This window comes from Protopterus annectens, chromosome 10.part0 (assembly GCF_019279795.1).
Source record: "Protopterus annectens isolate FY-2018-M chromosome 10.part0, PAN1.0, whole genome shotgun sequence".
In the NCBI taxonomy this organism is placed as follows: domain Eukaryota; kingdom Metazoa; phylum Chordata; order Ceratodontiformes; family Protopteridae; genus Protopterus; species Protopterus annectens.
This window is the reverse complement of record NC_056744.1, coordinates 1033384749-1033397847: the sequence shown is the minus strand read 5'-3', so window position 1 is coordinate 1033397847 and position 13099 is coordinate 1033384749. Positions and strand designations below refer to the sequence as shown.

The window sequence follows — 13099 nt, the reverse complement described above, 5'->3', positions numbered from 1 at the left end:
AATACTTTCTTTCATTGGCCATTGTAAATAGATCACTAGCCTGTATTTTTTTGACTTTTTGTAGATTGCAGGATTACAGAAAACCAGCGGAGGGGCAGTTTTGAAATTTGAGCCATTTGTGCTGCATGTCCAGTGCAGGAGGCTAGAAGATGCACAGCTGTTGGTAAGCTGGATCCATTGAAGTCTTTTTAATCTGTTACCATACTGAAGTGTATGCGGATGGAATGAAAGATGGCAAAACTCAAGAGATGACCAAAAGTGCAGCTTATTATAGTCACTGACAACAGATAAACTAAGCAGTACATTTTGAGAGCAGTAATCCAGCACCTAGATAGAATGGGATGTATAGTGGTCATGTTGGATCCCCAAAACCTAGGTGAGTAATTTTCAAATGTACTCTGGTGACTATGAAATCTGGGGTGCACAGGCACTGGCACTAATGGCATTAAAGTTAGGAAGAAGGTGGGTTATAATGTACATACTGATGATTTGAACCTGTGTGAAATATTGGCTATATGTCAAAAGATTGAAAACCTAGGTATCGAAAACAGTTTTAATGCAGGGGTGCAAACCCCCATGCACCCTCACACCCTACAAACTATATACACCCAACTGTAAGATAGCACAACAGTGCTGAAGTAACAAATTCCCATTTTTGATATTTTGAGTTTTAGATATTTGAAGTTTTTTGAACTTTAGATCATATGTCATAGAATCGGAAGACAGTATGCATTTCCTGAGATGCCATCTTTAGAAAGCATTAAACTTGACTGGACCAATATAAAGGTAAACTAACAGCTTTACCACCATTGAGAACTGTAGAGATGGGTGCATGTTAAAAATGTATCTCTGAGTACATCAAAGGTATCCTCAGAGTACAAGATGACACATTTTAAGGAGAACTAGATTTCAAGAAAATAAAACGGACACATTTGAAAAGGTAGGAAGGAAGCATCTGTGCCAGTCTGCAGAAGTATTTAGTTTTCTTAAAGAAACAAGAAGGGTCATGTACCCAGAACTTTTTAGATATTTGGGATGCATGGCTAGGCTTAAGGCCCTTGTGGTCATTAGTCTAGTAAACACCTATGAACTAGCTTTGTTATTGTGCTGCTGTATGTGAAGAATTAGTTGAAGAATTCTAGAATGTATGGAGCAGTCCTAATCCCAATAAATGGCATTGGTTAGTGGACAGAAGCTTATCAAACGGATATGGACAGACTGTGGTGGGCTGTGCTGTTGTGGCCTTTGAGTATGTCTGTACTGTTAACGTTCAGCATTTAATTCTTGATATTGATATTTAACACACTACTATGTATAATGTAACACTTAAATACTCTGGGCATAAATGCATCCTTTTTACCAGAAACTGTTTTAAACAAGTGGACAAATGAAAATTGAAGTGAATAAATGTATTGATAGTAACAGGACTATATTTTTTGCAGCACTCAGTTGCTATCAACTCAGGCTTCAGAAACTCTGGGATTACTGTTGGCAAGAAAGGAAAAATCATGATGGTAATGTTTTAAAATAAAATTTTGCATATCTCACTAACAAGTGTGATGGGTAGCACTATTTTTCTATGTTATGTCTGAAAATGAAATAATGTACTATAAAAATCCAATAAGATAGTATAGCATTGTCGTTTGTTTATATTTTCTGATTTCATTTTACTTTTTATCTTTGTTCATTAGTAAGTACTAGGCTAGCTGCCCATAAGCCATTTTAATTGAAGCCAATTTCCCTCATAGGTGAGAATCAAACTCTGTACCTTGTATTGGTGAGGTAAACAAATTAACCATTATGCCAACTCCCAACACAATATTGCATGCTTTATTTGTTTATTGTCGCCTTTAGTATTTCACTCAAATATCATTCACTGTGCACAAATGATCTTAGAGAGGCAGTTTTAGTAATTAAAAAATAATTGATATTAAAAGTGCATTTGCAGATGAACTCGGGAAATGAAGCCTTTTTATCTGAATCTCTTACCCCTGCTTTTTTCAAGTGTTTATGGTGAAACTGCTAGATGTTAAGTTGTCCATCTCGCCTTCATTCTTGCTGTTTGGGTTCAGAGCCGATCCTCGGCTCAGACTCGGCCATCTTCTATGGCTCGAGAGCTGTTTACTGGCTTGGGGCTACCCCTTATCCCAGAATGCCCAGCGTCAGCTACCCAGATCTTGTTTGCCGCTTCAGCTGCGAGGTTGCTTCGTTACTGGCTCAGGCTTAGTATAGTTTTTTCTGTTATTATAATTGTTTATTCTTAAAAATTTCTCAAGTTTTTTTATCAAGTTTTTGTCTAGATATATTACTTTATCCCTTATCGCTTTCTTGTGTGTTGTAGCTTTGTTGGCTATCGCTCCATAACTTGCAGGCCTTCTGTTTCCCCTGAACTCGTTTAAATTAGAGAGTTCTCCCCCCTCCCCCTTAGGACAGCCATTTGAATTAGAGGCTCTCCTTTCTGTTCCTTAACTGTAAAAAAAAAAAAAAAAAAAAAAGAGAGAGAGAAAGACTGTTTGTTTCTTAGTTTTGTAGTATAGCATTTTCTTATTGTTGTTGTTAGGAGAATGTCTAAAGATACCAAGGTATCTGGCTTCAAAATGTGTGACTCATGCTGTCAGAAAATGTGTCTGACATGGGCACACTAGTTGTGTATATTGTTTGGGCGCTGTTCACCTGCAGGACTCCTGTTCTATATGTCACGCTTTTAGTCCAAGGGTCCTGCAGGAGCGCAAAAACAAATTAATCCTTCGGGGATTATTGAAGCCTCAGGATTCTCCAGCTAAAAGTACTCAGCCTGCGAAATCCCCTAAGTCTCTAAAGCCGTCAGCTCCACCTTCAGAGCAGACTCCTTTACTTGACCAACCACGGCACTGACAAGGTAACTCCTCCGTCGGCTCCATCTGCTATTTCGGAGCTGTCTCGGAGCCATAAGAGACTGAGGTCTCCGTCCTTGGAGTCCATCCACTCGGCACCTCAGTCACCTTTGTAACAGAGTGAACATAGCCATCATTCTTCCCACTCCTCTCGATCCTCTAGATTATCGGATCATGATGTGGAGAGAGTAGTAAGTAGGTTGCTTAAGTCACAGGCACTGGCAAAATTACTGTCCAGCCCACCTCAACAGGTATCGGCTCCAACCACCTCTATTTCCGTTCCTCCTCCGACTACATTTAACTCGGAGCTAGAGACCATGGATCCGCAGGTAGTAGAACTGTCGGCGCCGATCATCATCTCTCCTTCGGTTCCAACATCGGCTCCGATTATCTCGATTCTACCTTCTATCAAGGGATATGGGCGCCGGGGCTCTCTCTTCGGTTCCGAAGGGGGGAGTGGCATTGGACCATTGTCCGACCCCGTTCTCCCCCTCGGAGCTTCGGCGCAGGTGAGCTCAGCTCCAACAACGGCCTCGGAGCCGTCACCCTCAACGCGGAGGACTCCTGTTTATTCGGAGCCGGAGCTTTCTCTGCCTAGAGGTTCCAACCTCTACTCCTTCAACAGACCCCAAGCGTAGGGAACCTATGCCCCAGGACACCCCATTGGGTGATCCCTCTTCTTCCAAAGCCTCCCCTGATCACTCAGAAGTGCATGAGGAAACACATAGACTCCCCAAAGTCTGTCACCTCAGATACAGACATAGATGAATTGGAAGTGTCCCCAAGGTACTCCTCTGAAGAGGTTTCCTTTTTGGACATCCTTGAAATGCTTAGACAGAGGAGGGACTAGACTTCCCTAGCCCCTACTGAGGACGAGTCTGTATACCTGGACATATTCGGCTCCCGACCTTCCACCTCCTGGGTATCTCCTACTTTTGATCCACTCATGTCTGTAGTGGCTCAAAAGGCTTGGTCAGCTCCAGATTCTGTGGAACCTACTCCGAGGAGACCGAACAGATTTATTATAGCCCCCCTCAGGACAAACAATTCCTTTCCAAAGGTGTGCCCGTTGATGCCATGGTGGTAGCAGCAGCCACCAAGAAAGAGTTAGCAGAAACCTCTTCATCTGTTCATCCTCCAACAAAAGAGTCTCGGACGATGGACAGATATGGAAAGCAAATGTTTGCTTCAGTGACCTTTTCAATGAGGTCCCTGAACTATCTATGCCATTTTACACATCTTCAAAGGGATCTCCTGAAAGAGCGTGGAGATACCCTTCAAGATCCTACAGCTGAGGGAGTACCAGCCAAATTAGCTTCTCAGCTTGCGACTCTTAATTCCATAGTCAACTCCTCCATGAGGCTGATTTCCTATGCAGCCGATGGAGCGAGCAGAGCCGCAGGGACAGGTGTGGCTCTCAGGAGACATGCTTGGATGCGGCTGTGTCACTTTGCGGAACCCTTTCGAGTGTCCTTCACCAATACTCTCTTCGATGGCTCCTTTCTCTATGGGCCTTGGGTGAAAGACACGTTGACCAGGTGTGAGCAGAAAGGCAAGACTCACTCTGCCGTGGGAGTCCATTTTTCAACCCCTTCCAGACCTTATCCCAAGGGTCAGAAGAGTGGAAAGATATGGTTCTAAAAATCCCAGTGACCCTTACCTGACGCACGTGGTGATTTTTCCCCCAGGGGCAGAGGGGGAAACAACAGTAACAGATGCTACCCTCGTGGCAGAGGGGGACTGCAAAACCAGGGTGACAGAGAAACCTTCTCTACCAAGCCCTTCCAGCATCCCTGAAGGGTTGCCCGACTGCTCACCTCTGGAGGCAGTCGGGGGAAGACTTTCACTGTACCCAAAAGCCTTGCAAAATATAACAAGAGACAGATGGGTACTATCCATTATATCCAGAGGTTACAAAATTCCCTTCCATCAATCCCCCATAGAATCAAAAAAGCCCATCCCAGATGTTCCACCCAATCTAAGGGATCAAGCAGTCACAGAAGTTTCAAGACTGCTAGAAAAAAGGGCCATTCAAGAAGTTCCCGCAGACCAACTAGGATCCGGAACTTACTCAAGGTTATTTTTAGTACCAAAAAAGACAGGGGACTGGAGACCAATACTGGATCTCAGCAGATTGAACAAATCTGTACAAAAAGAAAATTTCTGGATGATGACACTGCAGTCCATTTTCCCTTTTCTGGGTCAGGACAATTGGATGTGCTCGATAGATCTTCAGGACGCGTACTACCATATCAAGATGGACAGATGCTCCAGGAGATTTCTTCACTTCCGGGTAGTGGCCAGTCATTACCAGTTCAGTGCTCTGCCCTTTGGTCTCACCTCAGCCCCCAGGGTGTTCACCAAGTGCATGGCAGTAGTCACGGCTCACCTGAGGCATCAAGGATTCCAGGTGTTTCCCTGTCTAGACGACTGGCTCCTGACTGCTACCAACAGGCATCAACTCTTAGAGGCACGGGATTATGCAATCACATCATGCACTCAATTAGGCATTACAGTAAATTTCAAAAAATCTGCTTTGTTGCCCTGTCAGTCTATCACATACATAGGAGCAGAATTCAATGCAAAAGAAATGTTTGCAAGATTACAACAGGAAAGAGTTTCCACTATTAATCAACAAGTGTTAATTCTAATGCAGAGCAAAAGGATTCAAGTCAGATATGTCCTCCAAGCTCTAGGCTCCATGGCAGCTGCCATTCTTCTTGTCCCATTAGCGCGTTTCCACATGAGAATCCTTCAATGGCTTCTTTTCACGCAGTGGTCTTTCCAGGAGCTACCCATGTCTCACATGATCCTGATCACAGAAACATGCAAAAGGCACCTTTCTTGGTGGATGGTCTCCCCACTAGTAATTCAGAGTAGACCTTTCATACAACCCCCTCCGGTAGCCACAGTGACTATGGACGCCTCCCTGATAGGGTGGGGCATTATCTAAGCAGGACAGTCCAAGGCACTTGGCAACCTCGCTAGTACCATCTGCATATCAATGTCCTAGAAATGAGAGCGGTGCTCCTAGCGTTGCAAGCCCTTCAAGACTGTCTTCCTTCCGGGACCATTGCAATCCAAATGGACAACATGTCAGTGGTGTGGTACATCAACAAACAGGGCGGGACCAGGTCTTACTCCTTGTGTCGAGAAGCACTCAGACTGTGGCAATGGGCGATTTCCTCCCAATGTTTTTTGATAGCAATGCACATCCCTGGGAAATCCAACGTTATAGCGGACAGGCTCAGCAGAGCTATCCTCATACCTCACGAGTGGTCTCTGAATCAGGAAGTTGCGGATCTTATCTTCTGCAAATGGGAACAGCCTTCCTGCGACCTATTTGCCACTCCTCTCAACAACAAATGCAGCAGCTACTTCTCCCTACTTCCTCTTCCAGGTCATATACCCAGAGATGCTCTAGTCCATGATTGGCCTCAGGGACTCCTTTACCCTTTTCCTCTAATACCAAGACTCATGCAGAAAGCAAAATCGTTGGGTTGCAAAATGATCCTCATTGCCCTATATTGGCATCAACAGATTTGGTTCCCGTTCCTGCACCTTCACCTTCTGGATCAACCGTGGATTCTGGACCCAGTTCCAGATCTTCTGATTCATCAGTCAGGCGGGTTGCACCAATCCCTTCAAACTCTCCAGCTCACAGCTTGGTTACTCCACTTCCAACCTTAGCCAGGCTTTCCAGTATCTCCCCAGCAGTCTGTGATATTATTGTTTCCTGACATAAGTCTACTACGAGGAAAACGTATGCTAGTAAATGGAAACGGTTTTTCTTACTGGGCAGAATCTAGAAATTTGGATCCTTTCTCAGCCCCAGTCCATGAAATTCTTGAATTTCTAGCACAACTCTTTTAGTCTGGTGCGGCTTCCGCTACCATTAGAGTACAGCGAACTGCCATTACTAATTTTCATATCGGTACGTTTAACTCTAGCATAATGTCTCATAAGCTCTGCAAGGCCTTTATGAGAGGAACATTTCTTCTTAGACCCCCAGTTAGAGATCCTCCTCCTCCTTGGGATCTCAATTTAGTTTTAGCTTCCATAATTTTTCCTCCCTTTGAACCGGCAGCATCTTGTTCCTTTAAATTTCTTTCTTGGAAGACACTTTTTCTGGTTGCTATCACTTCAGCTAGACGTGTCTCAGAACTTCAAGCACTATGTGTTAGTCCTCCTTACCTGGTGTTTCACAAAGACATAGTTTCTCTGAGGACCAATCCATCCTGTATTCCTAAAGTCTGCTCAGAGAACAATTTAAATCAATCCATAGATCTCCCAGTTTTCTTTCCCGATCACAGCAACAGGGCAGAATACAAGCTCCACCAATTGGATGTGCACAGACAATTGCGTTTTTACCTCCATAGAACCAAGAAAGTCAGACCAGTTATTTCTTTCTTATGCTTTCAAGAAACAAGGCCTTCCAGTTTCTAAGGTGACCTTATCCAGATGGTTATCTGATACTATTGTCTTTATTTATCAGTTACGAAATAAAGAGCTACCGGCTAAACCAAAAGGTCATTCTACAAGAGCATTAGCCACCTCTGTAGCTTTTCAGTCTAGGTTGCCCATAGACTCGATCTGTGCAGCTGCCACTTGGGCAAACCCTCACACATTTATCTCTCATTAAATGGTGGATATGGTCTCCCGGAGCAGAGCTTCCTTTGGTTCTACTGTTCTGAAGAGTCTGTTCCAATGAGACACCTGGGATTTTAGGTGCTAGGGATGCTGTCCCAAACAGCAAGAACGAAGGCGAGATGGACAACTTAACATAAAGAAGTTATGTACCTATCATAACATTCCATGTTAGTTGTCTTCATCTCGCCTTCCTTCTTGCGTCCCTCCCTCCTTCCCCCTTCCTAGAGGATTGAGATGAGTTCCTTATTGTTTTTCACTGGCTGAGTATCTTTTATTACTTCACGTGCCAGGTAATTTATGACTCTTTCCTTGTTTAGGTGTATTGGGCAACCAGTTTTTAGGTAACTGGTTTTACTCTACTTATGTCTAGGGTGCGCTATCACAAACGAGATCTGGGTAGCTGACGCTGGGCATTCTGGGATAAGGGGTAGCCTCGAGCCAGTAAACAGCTCTCGAGCTATAGAAGATGGCCAAGTCAGAGCCGAGGATCGGCTCTGAACCCAAACAGCAAGAAAGAAGGCGAGATGAAGTCAACTAACATGGAACGTTATGGTAGGTACATCTTTTTCTGGTCCTTCTTTATCTTTCTTTACTGTTTGACAGCAAACATCCTTAGATGCTTTTTGCAAAACTGTTTTAAATGTGTGGACAGTCCAGTGCAGTCTTGAGATGATTCATTTTCCTCTTCATTGGCATGCAAACCATTAATATGGGATTCTTTATTATGCATCCTTCTTTGTTGCATTAAATCGCATAACATAGGTCTGATTATTGTGTCCACTTTTCCTTGCATTACTGTCTCCATTATTCTTTGCATTTGGAGGGATGAAGTTTAGGGTAGTTACCAAATGTGCTGAGGTTTTGTTATGTTTAGTTGCAGATCACTGTATATGTTTTTCTGAGTCAGGAAATTGATGCCGTTTCTTTCCTTTATAGTTACCTGTCTGCATTTAAGGAGTAAATAATAAAGAACAAAGTGTTCATTATTGATGTCAGTGGACATGGAGCAGATTCAAACCGACATCTGAGATGTAGTAAGAATGTTTGGAAGTGTGCACATTTTCTAGAATGTAGCCCTCTCCCTTTTCGGTCACGCCACCTCACCCCATATAATCACTGACATCATACTTTTTCCAGTGATAAAAAAGCTAGACGTAGTACTTTTTCAATGATAAAAAAGTAAAAAGTGTACTGAAAAGAGTAGTTTAAACCAAAAAAAAAAAAAAACGAAACCAAGTCGAGCCATTGTACAAAATGTATAATTTAAGAAAATAAACCCATGATAAAGATGCAGGTGCTTTTTTATTTAAATTCTAGCTCATCTATCTGCATAAAATAAAGTCATAGTTAAGGTATACTGTGGAATATGTAGTGTATGTGTACAGGCATCAGATTATTATCTGCGAGACTCATGACACTTACAGAATGGTATTGATTCTGTCAGAGAATATCTGACATGTTTTATTAATTTCAATATCAGTTCAATTAACACAATCTGTACTTTGGGACTGTCTTTGGAAATTAATTTTTTCAGCTTTTCAGGACAGACGTAGAGCTAAGTAAGTGGTGTGGCAATGGGAGCCAAGGTTGCTCCAGCTTTTGCAAACCTGGTTATAGCATTATGGGAGCAGAAACGTCTGAGGTTGCATCGTTTATTTGACAAAGATGTGTTTTATTGTAGATACATAGATGATTTGAGCTTTGTGTGGAGCGGTGCAGAAAATGAGTTTGATCAGCTTTTTGAATTTGTGAACACTATTGCACGTCGTTTCTCAAATTCACCAAGAGTGGTTTTGGTAAGACCATTAATTACCTGGATATTACTTTAACTTTGACAAGTGAAGATGAGCCTATTTCTTGTAACATTTTTTGCAAGGATACTTCTGTTAACCAATATTTACATAGGCATAATCTCCACCCATGTCATATGAAACAAATACATATTTTGTGTGTGTTTGTGTGTGTGTGTGTGTGTGTGTGTGTGTGTGTGTGTGTGTGTGTGTGTGTGTGTGTGTGTGTGTGTGTGTGTGTGTGGTTTGTATACAAGCAGTAGTCATTTAAGTTTATTCATTACGCTAATACCACCTTACTCATGTCTGCTAACTGTAACCCCCAACTTTGTACATTAGGTCAATAAACATCCTTTCCCTAACAACACCACTATAGAAAGTGTTGCTGCAGGTTAGTGGTCTGTTTTTATTTATTTAGTTCAGTTTTATTTTGTTACTTATTGGAAAATGAATTTGTTTCCTTTTGCTATTGATGTATTTTTGGTGGCTGTTTTCAATCATTGGACTTGCAGTGATAGTTTGTGATTTATTACAAGTCTGTATGACTGCTGGTAGTATAGTTATATGTAGATGTATACATATATTGTCTATGAAATATTGAAAGAAAACTGAACAGCTATATTGCCAGCTTACCTGTGCATCAGAAGTTTCATATGCATAGAAGAAAGTACGTGTAGGCCACCTGGAGCTCGCATTCGGTCACAGGTCCTCAGCAATTCACAGCCTTCAAAGTCCTACTTTTGTCTTTTTGTTTTTTTCTCTCTCATTTGCTAAAGACCTGTAAAACATCTAAAAAGTGCAATTTTTAACATTAGTTAAAATAAATATCATTTGGAGCTCAAATTTAAAACATACCTTTTATGGATTACCACCGTCTGAACTATATCACTGAATTACTCCAAATTTGATCGAAAACAGAAATTTTCAACAACTTGGAAATGTCAGTTAAAAATGAACTACACAGTGACAGGACAGGAGATGGATGACTGCCCTGAAAATCTCATCCCAAAAATTTCCCATTATTAAAAAGGTACAGTCCTGTAAAGCAGTAATTTTAAAACATGTTGAACAAATGCCCATAACTCCCAAAGCTTAGTATTTTGTAGTAAAATGTTCATTTCAGCATAGTGTATATGGACTACCACTACCACCTGAACTATGACACTGAAGTAAAGCACCTTTTATTCAGAAGGGGAATAACCAGGACTATGAAATAACATATAAAAATGAAATTGCAAAATGGCAGCACAACAGGTAGATCCAAGGGTCAGTAAAATAACTACCATTCAATTTCCATGTTGAATTTCCGTATAGTTAAAAGTAATAATCTAGCAAAACAGTTAGTAAAAAATTGATAATGCACTTCTTTGCTTTGAAATATTACATTCAGTTGATGCCCATAACTTTGCCAAGCCTAAACGTCTTGAGCTCAGATTTTCAACATATTGTCTACGAATCACAGTCACTTGAACTAGGACACTGAATTAGCACAGCTTGTGTTCAATGTGGGGCTTGCAATAACAACTGTGAAATGACATTTAAAAATAAAACTGTGCAGTGGCACACATTTGGCACATCCTTGGCATCCTTAAATGACTACCCTTCCATACAAAAACCCAACAGAGTTAAAAAGATATAACTGCACAATTAATTAGTTGAATGACTGCTTTACATTAAAATATCCTATAAAAATGAACTACTAAAGGTAAAGATTCAAACTGCAATAAAAGAAAGTCTGCAGTAAATGTTCCTAGATCTTAACTAATGCACATGCACACACACACACACACACACACACACACACACACACACACACACACACACACACACACACACACACACACACACACACACACACACATGTCAGGAAAATGCCTTGTTAAAATTGCCAAAAAATGTTACCAGGGAAACTGTAAACATTGGGCTCTGCTAGGAACCATGTAAAGCATTAGAAATATGCATTTTTAACATTACTTTACTGCATTTTTAACATTACTTTACACAATTTGTCACAATTCTGCCAAAGCTTAATGTTTTGAACTCAGTTTTTCAGCATACTGTCTGTGGTTATCTACCACCTAAACAATGGCACTTGGGTCCAAAACGGGATTCTCAATAATAAAACAAAGCTGTGCAATGACAAGACAACAGTTTGTTTATTTTTTTATTTATTTGTACTTTAACTGGGTAGTCTTAATAGGCCTTATCCCCTTTTCACCAGAGTCATCACAAGAAATGCTGCACAGAAATTAATATATAGGTTCATAGGTTCATACTAGGCTATCTGCCCTAGGGCATTTATAAGCTTAGCCAGAGTATGTTTGGCTTTCGCCACCCATTTTAAATTCATTTTGCTATGCCCTTTTTCGAGGTTAGTATACTGTGCCTCTGTCTAACAGTGACACAGAAGTGATACCCGGGGTAAACCTACAATCTCCCATCCACTCATCAAGATTCCTCTTGAAGAGAGTCAATGAGGGACTCTGCTTAACCTGGACTGGGATTTTATTCCAGAGTGAAGGGAGCCTCTGGGTTATGAATCTGTCCCTCCAGCATGTCCTATTTATTTCAGTGCTGAGGTTCAAGTCTCTCGAGCGTGTAGCTCGATGGGATTTGGATTTTTTGAGGTGCAGCATGTCCCTTAATTCCGTGTTGGACATGGCTTTATACGTCAGGCACAGGTCGCCTCTGAGCAGGCGGTATGCCACTGAGTAGAGCTGGAGTTTCTTTAACTGGGCAGCATATGGCATCTGTTTGAGCCCTTTGATCCTCTTGGTGAGGTACTTTTGGGGTCTTTCCAGTTGCTGCAGGTGTTTGGTAAGGTACATCCCAAAAGGGGCATTGTACTCGATTATGGGCCTGATGAGGGATGAGTAAAGAGGCACGATGACCTCCCCTAATCTAGATGTGAATCCCTTCATGATTAGGTGGGCTATATAAAATGTTTTTCTAACCACTTTGGCCACGTGATTGTCAAATGAGAGATTGCTATCAACTTGGGTCCTCAGGTCCCTAATTACTTCTTCTGTACTTAATGGATTACCACCTATGTGGTAATTTGTGGGCACTTTGTTTTTGCCAAAGGGGATGACTATACACTTTTTGGCATTTAGCTTGAGGCCATGGCTCTGGCACCAGTTGTCTGTTTCTATGAGGCCCTTTTGGAGGATGCTTGTGTCGGCTGGAGAGTCGATTATGGTGCCCAGTTTGCAGTCATCTGCAAACTTGGTCAGCCACAGTCCTTCTGTGTTGGCCTGTACCACCGAGAAATATATACCGAACAAGAGAGGTCCCAGGACTGAGCCTTGTGTGACGCCACTTGTAACTGGTTTGGAGTCTGACATGGCTCCAGCAATTCTAGCCATGTGGGTTCTGTCCTTGAGCCAGTTTGCAACCCATCTAGTGACATAGGGGTTTATATTTAAGCTGGTGAGCTTATCTATAATGCCCGAGTGGGGTATTGTATCGAAGGCTTTTGCGAGGTCCAGGTAGGCTGTGTGGACCACCTTCCCCTCGTCAATGGCCTTGGTGACTGTTTCAAAGAAATCAGCCAGGTTTAAGAGGCAGGATCTGCCCCTAACAAAGCCGAACTGGGTAGGATCCAGTGTCTGTAGGTCCCCAATAACTTTATTTATGAGGTCCATGATGATCCTTTCCATAGCTTTGCAGACCAAGCTAGTCAGGCTTATGGGGCGATAGTTTCCAGGATCCGTTGAGGCACCACCTTTATGGAGAGGGACCACTGTTGCTGTACGCCACTCTTTGGGCACATATCCTGTAGTAAGG

At 42.1% G+C, this 13099-nt stretch overlaps 1 protein-coding gene across 1 annotated transcript in view; it reads left to right on the top strand.

Moving 5' to 3' along the window:
- Nucleotides 1–13099, top strand: part of TYW3 (tRNA-yW synthesizing protein 3 homolog) — a 286230-nt gene that overhangs the window by 113601 nt on the left and 159530 nt on the right. Inside the window, exons 3-4 of the mRNA XM_044085798.1 lie at nt 65–163; nt 1443–1514. Coding sequence (XP_043941733.1) covers nt 65–163; nt 1443–1514 — 171 coding nt within the window. The remainder of the gene's footprint in view (nt 1–64; nt 164–1442; nt 1515–13099) is intronic.